This window comes from Pseudorca crassidens, chromosome 5 (assembly GCF_039906515.1).
Source record: "Pseudorca crassidens isolate mPseCra1 chromosome 5, mPseCra1.hap1, whole genome shotgun sequence".
Taxonomy (NCBI): domain Eukaryota; kingdom Metazoa; phylum Chordata; class Mammalia; order Artiodactyla; family Delphinidae; genus Pseudorca; species Pseudorca crassidens.
Genome location: NC_090300.1, coordinates 38,699,032 through 38,716,470, shown reverse-complemented (window position 1 = coordinate 38,716,470; position 17,439 = coordinate 38,699,032). Strand labels below are relative to the sequence as shown.

Sequence of the window (17,439 nt, the reverse complement as noted above, 5' to 3'; positions counted from 1 at the left end):
AAAGATAAGAGAGTGAAATAAAGGAGGAAAAAAGGAGCACACACAGCACACCTTGATGATAAGTAGGGATGAAAACTCAAAGCCCTTCTGAAATGAGAAGATTGGAAAGAAAGCCATTATGTACCTAGAGGTAGCTGGACCCAACCCAAGATTGATTCATTCATTAAAACAAAGCACATTGTGTGTGTACTTACTGTGTGTCTGACACTGTTTTGGGGATAAAGCGGTGTCCATGATGGCAAAGATTCTGCTTTCAAGAAGTTTATGGGGGGCTTCCCTGGTGGCGCAGTGGTTGAGAGTCTGCCTGCCGATGCAGGGGACACGGGTTAGTGCCCCGGTCTGGGAAGATCCCACATGCCGCAGAGAGGCTGGGCCCGTGAGCCATGGCCGCTGAGCCTGCGCGTCCGGAGCCTGTGCTCCGCAATGGGAGAGGCCACAACAGTGAGAGGCCCGCGTACCGCAAAAAAAAAAAAAAAAAAAAAAAAAAAAAAAAAAAAAGTTTATGGGGAGAGGAAGCCAGATACTTAAAAACACATGCACACACACAATTAAAAAAAAAAAAAGAAAATATCAAGGAAAAAAAATGAAACCATGTGATGAGAAAGAGATGGAGCAGGCATTACTTGATACTGGGTGGTCAAGAGACACCTCTCTGCAGAGGTTGCCTTTTCAGGACAGACCTGAATTCAGTGACCGAGTGAAAGTGCCAGGAGATGCAGAAGAAGGACATCCCAGGCATATGGAACATGAAGGCTCTGAGGCTGGAACACAATGTATTGGATAGAACAGCAGAGGGTCCTTTGGCTAAGTGTGCTTAGCAAGAATGTAAGGGGAGAACATGGTGGTTGGGCAGGGCTATATTAGGTAGGGTCTAGTGAGCCACTGTAAGGACTTTGGATTTTATGCAAAGAGTAATGGGAAATGATATAATATCTGACAGTGAGAGGGAATAAATTAAACAAGACTGGCCACACATGAGTTGATCATTGTTGGAGCAAATGGTGAATTCATAGGGGCTCATTATAAAAATCTCTATTTTTTTATATCTTTCTAATTTTCTGCAAAAGAAAAATGTAAAAGAATGAGAGAACATTAGAGAGTTCTAAGCAATCAAGAGACTATACTGATTAACATTTTTAAAAGAGCACGTGACTGCTGCCAGGGAAGGGGGACTGGACATCATGTCCTGCAGTCATCAGGGTCTCCACATCCTACACAGTGCACCAAAGCTGGTTAGCAAGCTCGAGGGAGCAGGATCAGTCACATGGGTACCAAACCGTGGTTCTTTCTAAAAAGTTACCTGTGATTTAAAAGGGTGAAGTGAATGTGATGTGGTGGGGAAAACAATGGGCTAGCATTCATGGGAAGTAGGAGATCTGCACGGCTAACTCTATCTCTCTGAGCCTCCGTTTCCTTATTTTTTCAGTGCAGCAATAGTGCTGACCTGTCCTCACAGAGTTGTAAGAATTAAAAGAGATGGCAGGTTGTACAAAACCATGAAGGGTAGCACAAACATAAGGGGTTGTTATTATTTTGGATGTCTTCCTTTTGCAATTACCACCAGTACTGCAAATAGTCTTACTGCTAATAATATAGTCTTAGATTTCTAAAGGATTTGTTGGAGTGTGATTGCTGGACTGAGAACAGAGGTTATAAATATGGCAGGAAAGCAGTTAAGAAGATTGCCCTGCACAGACTTAAAAAAATGCCTGGCCATAGTCCAAAGGCTCCAGGTAAACTGGAGATATTTCAGAAGCTCAAGAATACTACCTATGTGTGCTTGAAGGCACAGGTGTGTGAGCACACACACACATTTTGATTTCTAGCACTGGATGTGGGAGATGGTTTATTAAGTGTTTCTGTGGAACACCCCTTCCATAGAGTTCATAGCATGTTTGAGCCACTACCTCAGAAACCATGAAAACCTATGGAAATGACCTGTAAAAACAGAGCAGGAAAACTTGCCCATGTTCCATGGTTTTGTTCCAGCTCTGCTCTTTAAAACATTCCTCTAAGGGGACGGCACTTGTTTTTCTCCCCAGGCCATGCTGTCATTTAGTTGCATAACCTCAGTTTTATCTTTTAAATAATATTTGGGGATGCTTCTTACATCAAGGTTTTGGTTTCCTCTGATGCAACATAACCCTCCCCCCGCCACACACACACACACACACACACACACACACACACACACAGCTTCCAATCTTAGTTCATAAAAAAGCCCCAGATTCCAGATCGTCCACTGGTGGGACACTGAGGGGTATGTTTGAGCAGAGAGAAGCGAGCCTCTGCATGGGTTCAGAAGATGGTGTCGGATTCACACAGCTTGTGTTTTCACCTCTGCTCTACCACTTATATACTGTGTGACCTTGGGCAGGTCACTTAAGTCAGTTTCCTGGCTTGTGAAATGAAGATAATGATACTAACTGCTTTGTATAATTGATAAGAGGATTAAATGTATGAGAAACACTTAGCACAGCTTCTAGGACAAAGCAAGCCTTCAAAAAGTATTGAGGGGTTATAGTGGTTATAGGCTGGTAGGAAGTGTTGTAAATTATTTTACTACAATGTCTCTCATTCAACTTCTCTTTGGCTAACTCAGTGGCTCTCAACTAGGGGTGGTTTTGCCCCCTAGGGGACATTTGGCAATGTCTGGAGACTTTTCGATTGTCACAACTGCGGAATTCTACTGGCATCTATGGGGCAAAGGCCTTGGATACTGCTAAACATCCTACAATGCACAGGACAGCCCCCACAGCCAAAATGTCAACAGTGCTGAGGCTGAGAAACCCTGGAAACTAAATAATGTGGGCTTTATAATTCAATGAAACCATATAATAACTTTAGTTACTCAGATCTGGGATCCAAAAAGTGTTTTGATTGTAGAAACAGAAGCACTAATGATTAGCCTCGACAATTCCTGATCAAGTCACCCCTAGTGACTAGTAACTGTATGTGCTCATCAGAGAGTATGCAGCCTTTCTTCCAGCCATGAGGTGACTATTTATAACAATAATTCCTTACCTGACCAAAATAGTTTCTTAAGATTCACCACACCATTGTCCCTCTGTTTGCCATAGCCTGTTCTACTGAGATTTCAATTTCTCACCAGTTCAGGGGGACAAAAGATAAGTTTTATTCAGACACCAGAGACATCATCCAGGTTTTAGAAGCCTCCCTCATTTTCCTGGAATCCCATCTCAAAGATGACTGAAGTCTGAGATGGTTCTAAGGACACTTCTGTGTCTGCTGAACTATTTAACAGGATTTAAAAAGAGCAGCCTATTGGCTTTCTTTCCAATGGAGAAATTTAGCCAGGTAATAAGAGTGACAAGTGCAGGAAATTTCAGAAAATCCAAGGTGTTATGCAGCCCTCCGCTGTATTAAAAATTTTTGCTGACATCAGTGCAGACATCATCTTGTATTTATTTTTTCTTTCCTTACCTTTTGCTTATAAAATAGCTTTGTGTTTGCTTTGGTATTCTATTCAGAAAGCATAGTAGAATCAAAAAACCAAGGTTGCAAAAGTATAGACGACTCTTCCCAAAGATTAAATGAGCAATCAAAAAAGTACAATGTTTATTGTGTATGGTATTAGGGAGTGTTCTAATTTCATTCTTTTACATGTAGCTGTCCAGTTTTCCCAGCACCAATTATTGAAGAGACTGCCTTTCTCCATTGTAGATCCTTGCCTCCTTTATCAAAAATAAGGTGATCATATGGACATGGGTTTATCTCTGGGCTTTCTATCCTGTTCCATTGATCTATATTTATCTTTTTGTGCCAGTACCATACTGTCTTGATTACTGTAGCTTTGTAGGATAGTCTGATGTCCAGGACTCTGATTGCTCCAGCTCTGTTTTTCTTTTGCAAGATTGCTTTGGCCACTCGGGGTCTTTTGTGTTTCCATACAAATTGTGAAATATTTTGTTCTAGTTCTCTGAAAAATGCCATTGGTAGTTTGACAGGGATTGCACTGAATCTGTAGATTGCTTTGGGTAGTATAACCATTTTCACATTGTTGATTCTTCCAAAGCAAGAACATGGTATATCCCTCCACCTGTTTGTAACATCTTTAATTTCGTTCACCAGTGTCTTATAGTTTTCTGCATAAAGGTCTTTTGTCTCCTTAGGTAGGTTTATTCCTAGGTATTTTATTCTTTTTGTTGCAATGGTAAACGGGAGTGTCTCCTTAAATTTTCTTTCAAATTTTTCATCATTAGTGTATAGGAATGCAAGAGATTTCTGTGCATTAATTTTGTATCCTGCTACTTTACCAAAATCATTGATTAGCTCTAGTAGTTTTCTGGTAGCATCTTTAGGATTCTCTATGTATAGTATCATGTCATTTGCAAACAGTGACAGCTTTACTTATTCTTTTCTGATTTGGACTCCTTTTATTTCCTTTTCTTCTCTGATTGCTGTGGCTAAAACTTCCAAAACTATGTTGAATAAGAGTGGTGAGAGTGGGCAACCTTCTCTTTTTCCTGATCTTAGTGGAAGTGCTTTCAGTTTCTCACCATTGAGGATGATGTTGGCTGTGGGTTTGTCATATATGGCCTTTATTATGTTGAGGAAATTTCCCTCTATGCCTACTTTCTGCAGGGTTTTTATCATAAATGGGTGTTGAATTTTGTCGAAAGCTTTCTCTGCATCTATGAGATGACCATATGGTTTTTCTCCTTCAATTTGTTAATATGGTGTATCACATTGACTGATTTGCGTATATTGAAGAATCCTTGCATTCCTGGAATAAATCACACTTGATCATGGTGTATGATCCTTTTAATGTGCTGTTGGATTCTGTTTGCTAGTATTTTGTTGAGGATTTTTGCATCTATGTTCATCAGTGATATTGGCCTGTAGTTTTCTTTCTTTGTGACATCTTTGTCTGGTTTTGCTATCAGGGTAATAGTAGCCTCATAGAATGAGTTTGGTAGTGTTCCTCCCTCTTCTATATTTTGGAAGATTTTTGAGAAGGATAGGTGTTAGCTCTTCTCTAAATGTTTGATAGAATTCGCCTGTGAAGCCATCTGGTCCTTGGCTTTTGTTTGTTGGAAGATTTTTAATCACAGTTTCAATTGCAGTGCTTGTGATTGGTCTGTTCATATTTTCTATTTCTTCGTGAGCCAATTTTGGCGGGTTGTGCATTTCTAAGAATTTGTCCATTTCTTCCAGGTTGTCCATCTTATTGGCATAGAGTTGCTTGTAGTTATCTCACATGATCTCTTGTATTTCTGCAGTGTCAGGTTTTACTTCTCCTTTTTAATTTCTAATTCTATATACTTGAGTCTTCTCCCTTTTTTTCTTGATGAGTCTGGCTAATGGTTTATCAATTTTGTTTATCTTCTCAAAGAACCAGCTTTGAGTTTTATTTATCTTTCCTATCGTTTCCTTCGTTTCTTTTTCATTTATTTCTGATCTGATCTTTACGATTTCATTCCTTCTGCTAACTTTGGGGTTTTTTTTGTTGTTCTTCTTTCTCTAATTGCTTTAGGTGCATGCTTAGGCTGTTTATTCGAGATGTTTCCTGTTTCTTAAGGTAAGATTGTATTGCTATAAACTTCCCTCTTAGAACTGCTTTTGCTGCATCCCATAGGTTTTGGGTCATCTTGTCTCCATTGGCATTTGTTTCTAGGTATTTTTTGATTTCCTCTTTGATTTCTTCAGTGACCACTTCGTTATTAAGTAGTGTATTGTTTAGCCTCCATGTGTTTGTATTTTTTACAGATCTTTTCCTGTAATTGATATCTAGTCTCATAGTGTTGTGGTCGGAAAAGATACTTGATACAATTTCGATTTTCTTAAATTTACCAAGGCTTGATGTGTGACCCAAGATATGATCTATCCTGGAGAATGTTCCATGAATACTTGAGAAAAATGTGTATTCTGTTCTTTTTGGATGGAATGTCCTATATATATCAATTAAGTCCATTTTGTTTAATGTATCATTTAAGGCTTGTGTTTCCTTATTTATTGTCATTTTGGATCATCTGTCCATTGGTGAAACTGGGGTGTTAAAGTCCCCTACTATGAATGTGTTACTGTCGATTTCCCCTTTTATGGCTGTTAGTATTTGCCTTATGTATTGAGGTGCTTCTATGTTGGGTGCCTAAATATTTACAATTGTTTTATCTTCTTCTTGTATCAATCCCTTGATCATTATGTAGTGTCCTTCTTTGTCTCTTCTAATAGTCTTTATTTTAAAGTCTATTTTGTCTGATATGAGAATTGTTACTCCAGCTTTATTTTGGTTTCCATTTGCATGGAATATCTTTTTCCATCCCCTCACTTTCAGTCTGTATGTGTCTCTAGGTCTGAAGTGTGTCTCTTGTAGACAGCATATATATGGGTCTTGTTTTTGTATCCATTCAGCCAGTCTGTGTCTTTTGGTGGGAGCATTTAATCCATTTACATTTAAGGTAATTATCAATATGTATGTTACTATTCCCATTTTCTTAATTGTTTTGGGTTTGTTATTGTAGGTCTTCTCCTTCTCTTGTGTTTCTTGCCTAGAGAAGTTCCTTTAGCATTTGTTGTAAAGCTGGTTTTGTGGTGCTGAACTCTCTCAGCTTTTGCCTGTCTGTAAAGGTTTTAATTTCTCCATCAAATCTGAATGAGATCCTTGCTGGGTAGAGTAATCTTCTTTGTAGGTTTTTCTCCTTCATCACTTTAAATATGTCCTGCCACTGCCTTCTGGTTTACAGAGTTTCTGCTGAAAGATGAGCTGTTAACCTTATGGGGATTCTCCTGTCTGTTATTTGTTGTTTTTCCCTTGCTCTTTTAGTATGTCTTAATATCTTTTAATATGTTTTCCTTGTATTTAATTTTTGACAGTTTGATTAATATGTGTCTTGGCCTGTTTCTCCTTGGATTTATCTTGTATGGGACTCTCAGTTCTTCCTGGACTTGATTAACTATTTCCTTTCCCACATTAGGGAAGTTTTCAACTATAATCTCTTCAAATATTTTCTCAGTCCCTTTCTTTTTCTCTCTCTGGAACCCCTATAATTCAAATGTTGGTGCATTTAATATTGTCCCAGAGTTCTCTGAGACTGTCCTCAGTTCTTTTCATTCTTTTTTCTTTATTCTGCTCTGCAGTACTTATTTCCACTATTTTATCTTCCAGGTCACTTATCTGTTCTTCTGCCTCAGTTATTCTGCTATTGATCCCATCTAGAGTATTTTTAATTTCATTTATTGTGTTGTTCATCGTTGCTTGTTTCACCTTTAGTTCTTCTAGGTCCTTGTTAAATGTTTCTTGCATTTTCTCTATTCTACTTCCAAGATTTTGGATCATCTTTACTATCATTATTCTGAATTCTTTTTCAGGTAGACTGCCTATTTCCTCTTCAGTTGTTAGGTCTGGTGGGTTCTTATCTTGCTCCTTCATCTGCTCTGTGTTTTCCTTTCTTCTCATTTTGCTTATCTTACTGTGTTTGGGGTCTCCTTTTTGCAGGCTGCAGGTTCGTAGTTCCCGTTGTTTTTTGTGTCTGTGCCTAGTGGCTAAAGTTTGTTCAGTGGGTTGTGTAGACTTCCTGGTGGAGGGGACTAGTGCCTGTGTGTTCTGGTGGATGAGGCTGCATCTTGTCTTTCTGGTGGGCAGGTCCACATCTGCTGGTGTGTGTTGGGGTGTCTGTGGACTTATGATTTTAGGCAGCCTCTCTGGTAATGGGTAGGGTTGTGTTCCTGTCTTGCTAGTTGTTTGGCATAGGGTGTCCAGCACTGTAGCTTGCTGGTCGTTGAGTGAAGCTGGGTGTTGTTGTTGAGATGGAGATCTCTGTGAGATTTACGCCGTTTGATATTATATGGAGCTGGGAGGTTTCTTGTCGACTAGTGTCCTGCTGTTGGCTCTCCCACCTCAGAGGCACAGCACTCACTCCTGGCTGTAGCACCAAGAGCCTTTCATCCACATGGTTCAGAATAAAAGGGAGAAAATGTAGAAAGAAAGAAAGAGGGTAAAATAAAATAAGGTAAGATAAAATAAAGTTATTAAAATATATTTATTAAGAAAAATAATTTTTTTAAAGTAAAAAAACAAACAAAATGGAGGGATAGAACCCTAGAACAAAAGGTGAAAGCAAAGCTATACAGACAAAATCTCACACAGAAGCATATACATACTCACAAAAAGGGGAAAAAATAATAAATGTTGCTCTCAAAGTCCACCTCCTCAATTTGGGGTGATTCGTTGTCTATTCAGGTATTCCACAGATGCAGGGTACATCAAGTTGATTGTGGAGCTTTAATCTGCTGCTCCTGAGGCTGCTGGGAGAGATTTCCCTTTCTCTTCTTTGTTCGCACTGCTCCCGGGGTTCAGCTTTGGATTTGGTCCCGCCTCTGCGTGTAGGTCGCCGGAGGGCGTCTGTTCTTCGCTCAGACAGGATGGGGTTAAAGGAGCCGCTGATTCGGGGGCTCTGGCTCACTCAGGCCTGGGGGAGGGAGGGGTGCGGATGCGGGGCGAGCCTCCGGCGGCAGAGGCCTGAGGGACGTTGCACCAGCTTGAGGCACGCAGTGCGTTCTCCCGGGGAGGTTGTCCCTGGATCCTGGGACCCTGGCGTGGCGGGCTGCACAGGGTCCCTGGAAGGGAGGTGTGGAGAGTGACCTGTGCTCGCACACAGGCTTCTTGGTGGCGGCAGCAGCAGCCTTAGCATCTCATGCACGTCTCTGTGGTCCACACTGTTAGCCGCGGCTCGCAATCGTCTCTGGAGCTCCTTTAAGCAGCGCTCTTAATCCCCTCTCCTCACGCACCAGGAAACAAAGAGGGAAGAAAAAGTCTCTTGCCTCTTCGGTACGTCCAGACTTTTCCCCGGACTCCCTCCCAGCTAGCCGTGGTGCACTAACCCCTTCAGGCTGCGTTCACGCTGCCAGTCCTCTCCTTGCGCTCCGACTGAAGCCCAAGCCTCAGCTCCCAGCCCCGCCTGCCCCGGCTGGTGAGCAGACAAGCCTCTCGGGCTGGTGAGTGCCAGTCGGCACTGATCCTCTGTGCGGGAATCTCTCTACTTTTCCCTCCGCACCCCTGTTGCTGTGCTCTACTCCGCAGCTCTGAAACTCCCCCCCTCCGCCACCCGCAGTCTCCGCCCGTGAAGGGCCTTCGCAGTGTGTAAACCTTTCCTCCTTCGCAGCTCCCTCCCACTTGTGCAAGTCCCATCCCTATTCTTTTGTCTCTGTTTATTCTTTTTTCTTTGGCCCTACCCAGGTATGTGGGGAGTTTCTTGCCTTTTGGAAGGTCTGAGGTCTTCTGCCAGCTTTCAGTAGGTGTTCTGTAGGAGTTGTTCCATGTGTAGATGTATTTCTGATGTATATTGGTAGGCAATGGAGACTGAAGATGATTGAGCAAGCTGTCATATGGTTTTAGCTGTAATTTGGGGAGTAGTCATCTTTCCAACTTGTGTAAAGGAAACTGCTAGTGTTGGAGGGTCTCCTGCAGAGGTGGGGGGGGCGGCTGAGGCTCACCGTGAGGACAAGCCAAAAGCTTTCTCTGCATCTATTGAGATGATCATATGGTTTTTCTCCTTCAGTTTGTCAATATGGTCTATCATGTTGATTGATTTGCATATATTGAAGAATCCTTGCATTCCTGGGGTAAACTCAAATTGATTAAAGACCTAAATGTAAGGCCAGACATGCTAAAACTCTTAAGAGGAAAACATAGGCAGAACACCCTATGACATAAATCACAGCAAGATCCTTTTTGACCCACATCCTAGAGAAATGGAAAGAAAAACAAAAATAAACATATGGGACCTAATGAAACTTAAAAGCTTTTGCACAACAAAGGAAACCATAAACAAGATGAAAAGACAAGCCTCAGAATGGGAGAAAATATTTGCAAATGAAGCAACTCACAAAGGATTAATTTCCAAAATTTACAAGCAGCTCATGCAGCTCAATATGAAAAGAACAAACAACCCAATCCAAAAATGGGCAGAAGACCTAAACAGATACTCCTCCAAAGAAGATACACAAATTGCCAAAAAATCATGAAAGGATGCTCAACATCACTAGTCATTAGAGCAATGCAAATCAAAACTACAATGAGGTATCACCTCACACCAGTCTGAAATGGCCATCATCAAAAAATCTACCAACAGGTCTTCCCTGGTGGCGCAGTGGTTGAGAGTCCGCCTGCCGATGCAGGGGACACGGGTTCGTGCCCCGGTCCGGGAAGATCCCACATGCCATGGAGTGGTTGGACCCGTGAGCCATGGCCGCTGAGCCTGAGCGTCCAGAGCCTGTGCTCTGCAACGGGAGAGGCCACAACAGCGACAGGCCCGCATACCGCAAAAAAAAAAAAAAACTACCAACAATAAATGCTGGAGAGGGTGTGGAGAAAAGGGAACCCTCTTTCACTGTTGGTAGGAATGTAAATTGATACAGCTACTGTGGAGAACAGTATGGAGGCTCCTTAAAAAACTACAAATAGAACTACCATGTGACCCGGCAATCCTACTACTGGGCATATACCCTGAGAAAACCATAATTCAAAAAGAGTCGTGTACCACAATGTTCATTGCAGCTCTATTTACAATAGCCAGGACATGGAAGCTACCTAAGTATGCATCGACAGATGAATGGATAAAGAAGATGTGGCACATATATACAATGGAATATTACTCAGCCATAAAAAGAAACGAAACTGAGTGAGGTGTCATACAGAGTGAAGTAAGTCAGAAAGAGAAAAACAAATACCGTATGCTAACACATATAGAATCTAAAGAAAAAAAGGTTCTGAAGAACCTATGGGCAGGACAGGAATAAAGATGCAGATGTAGAGAATGGACTTGAGGACATGGGGAGGGGGAAGGGTAAGCTGGGACCAAGTGCGAGAGTGGCATGGACATATATACACTACCAAATGTAAAACCGAAAGCTAGTGGGAAGCAGCCGCATAGCACAGGGAGATCAGCTAGGATCTTTGTGACCACCGAGAGGGGTGGGATAGGGAGGGTGGGAGGGAAATGCAAGAGTGAGGAGATATGGGGATATATGTATATGTATAGCTGATTCACTTTGTTATAAAGCAGAAACTAACACAGCATTGTAAAACAATTATACTCTAATAAAGGTGTTAAAAAAAAAGCATGATGACATGCATACAAATTCAGTAGGATCTTAAATTGTTGAAAATTAGATTTTTTAATCTTCCACTGGCAAGTCCTTTATCTCTAACCTCCTAAAAACTAATAAATCATTGGCTCAAGATGGTCACAAATTGTATGTAGCATTTTAAAGCCACTATTATGATATGTCAAAATGTTAACACTATTATTACTGTAATCATAATTCAGGAAGGAATACTTCTCATCAGAGTTTTTCGACAATAAAGTGATCTTGCTAAGCTTTGTGTTCCTTCTTGTCCTGTCTGATGTGTAAACCGGTCTCCATGTGTGGGTCGCCTGACTCCTAATGGCTCATCATCTTGTTATTCACATTACCTGAAACAATAACAGTTCACTAACAGTTTTCCTGTGTTTCATGTAATGTGAATAACAAGATGATGAGCCTTTAGAACGTGTTACTGAACTTAGAACAGCAATTCTTAACCTGAGATTTACTTGGGGAGGTCTTTAAAATCCTAATGCCCTGATGCATCCCAAACTAATTAAACTAGAATCACAAGGGGTGGGATCCAGTCCTCAGAATTTTTTTTAAACTCTCCAGGTGATTCCAATGAATAGCCAAGGTGGAGAACCAGAGGTTTAGAAGAAAAATCTATCATTATGAGCAGAGGCAAAACACCTAAGTTAAGTTTGTAACATTACTACCTCAATCTATTTTCAGGTTTTTAGGCATGGAGACCGAAGTCCCATCGAAACCTTTCCTAACGACCCCATTAAGGAATCCTCATGGCCACAAGGATTTGGCCAACTCACTCAGGTTGGTTGGATTTCACCAAGTTACTGATGAGTCTCATGGGAAACTCTGTGGGATTGTTACATTATTGAAACCATATAACTACTTTACTCATATCTGGGAAAGTGTTTTGCACAGTTACCTGGGATCTAAAAAGTGTAAAATGTGTTTTGATTGTGGAAAGAGAAGCACTAATGCTTAGCCTCAACAATTTCTGATCATGATCAAGTCACCCCTAGTGACTAGTAACTGTAGGAAAATTGTATAGAATTGCCTGTTTTGATCGACACATAGCTTCACAGAACTTACTTTCACTAATTTTTGCTTTTATTTGTTCCCATAGCTGGGCATGGAGCAGCATTATGAACTTGGACAATATATAAGGAAACGATATGAAAAATTCTTGAACAAGTCCTATAAACATGAACAGGTAAGTTGGGAAGCTAATAGTGGGAACCTTGCCCCTTGAAATAGTTTAGCATAATGTATTTGTAAAAATTCCCTGTTTCTCAAGGAACTTATAAAAGTCAGATGTCTTGTTTACAAATGTACTTCTTAAAAAAAATGTATGCATATAAGTAAGTTCAACATGGACACCTACAGTAAATACTTAGGCTTGGCAAGTAGCCACCACTTGATTGGTCTCTTTTGTCAATTCAGCTGTTGGCATACCAACCATGGCATGCTCATAATATTATCTCTTCCATAATAGGTATTATGATCATGATGCTACCACAGTGTCTGCTAATATTTTGGTGTAGGTGTTCTGCCCTTTCTGAAATACACTATTAGCTCCACAGGAAAAAAAAACCCCGCAGTTCCTCTCTATTGGATTCTCCTTTGATTTTCCCACTCTAGGTTTTTGTTCGAAGCACGGATATTGACCGGGCTTTGATGAGTGCTATGACAAACCTTGCAGCCCTATTTCCCCCAGAAGGTATCAGCGTCTGGAATCCCAGCCTACCCTGGCAGCCCATCCCAGTGCACACAGTCCCGGTTTCTGAAGATCGGGTCAGTATTATGGAAAACGGGGATTTCATTGGTTCTGGAAGAAGGAAGGCAGGCTGCTCAGGACTTGTGGAGTTGGGAGTCTGGACACTTCATGGGCTGTGCAGTCTTAATTTTTTCCTAAATAAAGGTGCAAAGGACATAGAAAGTCCTAACAGAAGGGAGTAGGAACAGAATTTCTCTTTAGAGCTTTATTATCCACTTTGTTTTGCTAGTCTTTCAACTTTTGGCAATCCCCATTCCTAGGCAGGGTAAAAAAGAAAGATCTGATTATGTAATTAGTGCCCAACACGCTATATGTGTCATCATATTTACCTTTCATAACAATCTTGAATGGACAATATTATTGTCCTTCTTTTCCAGCCAGGGAAAAAAGTGCTCGAGAAGTCAAACAAAATAGATCCAAAGTCACACAGCTGATAAACATCACTACTGAGACTAGAACCAGGCTGATCTCATTCCAGAGCAGTTTCCTTTAGTGTAAACTAGTGGTTCTCAAAGTTAGCTGCCTGTTAGAATCACCTGGAAATTTTTTAAAATCCTGATGCCCCGGGCACATGCCATAATAAATCAGAATCTCTGAAGGTGGGACCCAGGCATCAATATTTTAAAAAAATCTCCCTAGATGATTCTAGTGGACAGCCAAGTCTGAGAACAAGTACCATAAACCAAGTTGCCTAAATGAGGTTGTTTGAGAGAAACTCTCAAATTTATTTACACTAGGTGGGACTGACCAAGAACTCTTTTATCTTTTCAGAGGTATTGCTATTTTTTAAAATAGTAATAAATAAGTCTAACTAATCTTCCAGATGTGGAATTTAGGACTGTGTGAAGGAAATAGTTTGGGACAAGGAACCCTTCCTAATTCCCCTGCAGTCACATTATAACATGACCATCTCCTCTCTTTATGACTGAGGCTTAGCATGACTACCAGACCTAGAATGTTGCTCAGAGAGCTCTGGGGTGGGTTACCAAGAAATTTGACAATTGCCAAAACTGGTGACTTAAGAATTTTTCCCACTTGCTTTGTAGAAAGAGCTTAACCCGGTCAACCTCACTCTAGGTAAATCTACTCCAGTCAAATTTTCTGCTGTTTCCTGAAAAGATAGGATGATTTATTTATGCCTCTTTCCATCAAAGAATCAGAAGGAATCATTATGATTATCAGTGTTCTTAGGAGCTTGTGAATATTTTCTTCCAAAAAGAAAAAATTTCACTTTGACCACAGCCTTTTCTACAAAGACTGGAAGGAAGCACCAAATTTAGCCAATATAGACCAGGGTAGCTGTTTAACCTTTAATCTTGAAAGATAATGATTAAATTACATAGTAAAGAGAATGCAGGTGCTATTAGAAGAGGAAGAAAAACAGGGAGAGTGAGGAAGAGGGAGAAAGAAACAAGTAAGATTGTCTACCTGTGGCTTCCTGCTACCTACTAAGATGAAAACAATTCTCTCTAACATCAACTAGAAAATTTAACAAAATCAATCAATCAACCAAAGTTATTCCTAGAACTTTGCTAACTGCTATACAGAAATAGAAGAGAAATATGAGGCCAGTTTTCTTCCCTAATTTATAATCCATTTGATGAAAAAATATTCACACTTGTGAAGTGTGTAGAATACAATGCAAGTGGAGGGCAACGCTTTCAAGAACAAGCTGCACATGCTGGAGGAACTCAGAGAATAAGACATACTCGGAGCTACCACAGGGCAGTCATTCAAGTCTTCATGGACAGAGTGAGAACTTGAACCAGATCTTGGAGGAGGGTAGGAAAGGAAAGCAGCGCAGCCCAAAAGCTTAGCTTTGAGTCAAGGTAGAGTGCTTGTCCGTCTATGTTCAGAGTTCATATTTAGAAAGAATGAAAATAAGACTGAATAAGTGGTCGGGCACAGGTTAGAGAACCCAAATTTAATAGCCAGAAGGAATCTTGAGACAAAGGCAGCGTGATGTAGATGGAGGGCTGAATTTAGAGCTGGGAAAACCTGAGTCTGAGAGCCACCTACCACTTCAGATACTTGACCTTGAGTAACTTCCCTGCACCTCAGTTTCCTTTTCTGTAAAATGGGAACAACAGTACCCACCTAAATTCTTCACAGGGATTTGTGAAAACCACCTCAGTTAAGAAAAGGAAATGACTTTGTAACCTGCAAAATTCTGGACAGACGGTTAGGTGATTATTACATTTTCAGCCTGATTCTTTCAATATGTGAGATGAGAAAACGAAAGTCTAGAAAGGTTAAGTAATTCATTAAAACCTAGACCTTTAAATTAATAGTTCTGTGCTTTTCCCCTCAACAGTGTCATTTCTCCTGTGGAAAATTGTGAAAGCCAGGGTGGGAAATTTAGATGTAAAGCAGGGGACATAGAAAAACTGTGTACCTCCCTCAGTACTGTGCACACACACAATGAGCAGTGCTTTGGGGCATTTGTCTGACAGTGGCTTGGAGGGAAAATACTGAGCTCTCTGAAAACAACTGTTGAAGTCATGCAGGAGTGAGGACGTGAAGGCCTGAAATTAGATGGTAAAGACATCAGGGGAAGGAAGGCGAGGTAAGACAAGGCGACACAGAAGAAGGTGACAAGGAAGCAACTTACAAAAATAAAATGGTTTTTGAGTAGGTACTAATATGCCAGACCCTGTTCTAGGCTTTGACAGCTCAGCAGTGAACAAGATAGACAAGACTCTGGATATCCTCGAGTTTATATTTTATAGGAATGATAGGATGATAAAGAAGAAAATAAATACAATAATTTCAAATGGCAGTGAGTTCCTTGAAGGCAATAAAACAAGGTAATGTGATAGTGGCTGGGCAGGATGTCTAGAAGAGCTGGAGTGGGGGGAGTGTCTCAGGCAGGGAACACAGAGACCCCCAGCCTGTGTGTTCAGGGGACAGCAAGAAGGCCCCCAGTGTTGCTGGAGAGGAGTGAGTGAGGGGGCAGCAGTAGGAAGGCAGGACAAAAAGGTCACTAGGGCATGAGTTTGGATTTTATTCCTAGTAAAATGGAAAGCCAGTGAAAGTTATAAACTACAGAATGGCATGATCTGATTGATGGTTTTAAAATACTGATACTAGCATTTACAAAAATAAAATACAAAGGATTAGTGTAGTTGCTGTGTGGAGGATGAATTGTGATGCAAATTGATCACATAGGAAGCTCTTACAGTAGTTGAAACACAGATTATGGTGGTCTGGACTGGGAGGGGACAATGAAAGTAAAGAAAAGGGGTCTATTTTGGATATACAGTTGTCTCTTGATCAACGAGGGTTTCAACTACACGGGTCCACTTATATGTGAATTTTTTCAATAAATTCGTACTACAGTACTACATGATCCCCAGTTGGTCGACTCCTCCAGATGCAGAACAGTGGATACAGACTGTGAAGCTACACTCAGATTTTCAACTGTGTGTGGGTTAACCGCCATAACCTCTGCATTGTTCAAGGTCAACTGTGTTTTGAAAGTAGACAGGCAAAAGTGATTAGTCTATGAAGCAGGATGATAAATTTAGTCATTGGCAAAAGTAGAGAGATTACAAAGAGGAAATTGTTAAAAATGAAGAAGTGGAGTTCAGGTTTGTACATGTCAAATTTGAGGATGAAGAGAACATCCAACTGGTGATATCCACCAAAGGCTGAAAATACAAGACTAGCTCAGATGGAAAGTAAGAGCAACAAAATGAACTTGGGAGTCACCAGCCTATAGATTATAATTAAAACTACAAAAGATTGTCAAATTTAAACTCATTTTTGGATGATTATTTTGTCCTCATAATAGGTTTTCAAATATATTTTTCTATGTGTTTATCATGTTCCCTTATTTTAACAGTCTGCAACTTTGCAAGAACGTATTTCAGTGAATCGATCTCTTAAGATTCTTTCTGGAACCTCTAATTCACTTCTCTGTACTTGTGTTTGTGTTTGTGTGTGTGTATGTGTGTGCACGCATGCACATAGATGTACATCTAGTGCTAGAAATGAAAGAGGTCTGGAAGGAAGCAAGATAATTGTTATCATTTCACAGGAAAAACCGGGAAGTGTGAATATTTACCAATAGCACAGTTCTATTTAGGCAAGTTCATGAAATGAAAAAGATAGATTTTGAGTTCTGGGTATATATCCTACTATTTAAGACCAGACGATCATTGATCTCTTTTTCCTCAATTTTAGAATTCCATTCAGCTCAAAACACATTTGAATCTTTTACTCAGGTCACTTTATACCTAATGGCTGCAGCTTCTTTAGTTCTTTTGACTAATACAAAATTTACGATTTCTCTTTTTCCTCAGTTGCTATACCTGCCTTTCAGGAACTGCTCTCGTTTTCAAGAACTTGAGAGGAAGACTTTGAAATCAGAGGAATTCCAAAAGAGGCTGCATCCTTATAAGGTTAAAAAATGTGTTATTTAGTGGTATGCAGAAATAGTGGAAATTCTGGGACAGTTTGAATATTATCAAATTACCCTTCAATCAGGTTATACCAATTTCTACTCCCATCAGAAATACATAAGAGTGCCTGTTTCTCCACAGCCTTCCGAACAGTGTGTAGACAACTATGAGGATATTTGCCAATCT

At 40.5% G+C, this 17,439-nt stretch overlaps 1 protein-coding gene across 6 annotated transcripts in view; it reads left to right on the top strand.

The window, feature by feature from the left end:
- ACP3 (acid phosphatase 3) overlaps positions 1-17,439 on the top strand; it is a 51,136-nt gene that overhangs the window by 7,254 nt on the left and 26,443 nt on the right. For 3 of the 6 annotated variants that reach the window (XM_067737810.1, XM_067737809.1, XM_067737812.1), the window contains exons 2-5: positions 11,785-11,880; positions 12,200-12,286; positions 12,715-12,867; positions 17,155-17,253. In XM_067737810.1, coding sequence (XP_067593911.1) covers positions 11,785-11,880; positions 12,200-12,286; positions 12,715-12,867; positions 17,155-17,253 — 435 coding nt within the window. The remainder of the gene's footprint in view (positions 1-11,784; positions 11,881-12,199; positions 12,287-12,714; positions 12,868-17,154; positions 17,254-17,439) is intronic. The other 3 variants (XM_067737813.1, XM_067737811.1, XM_067737814.1) reach the window with 1 other exon arrangement.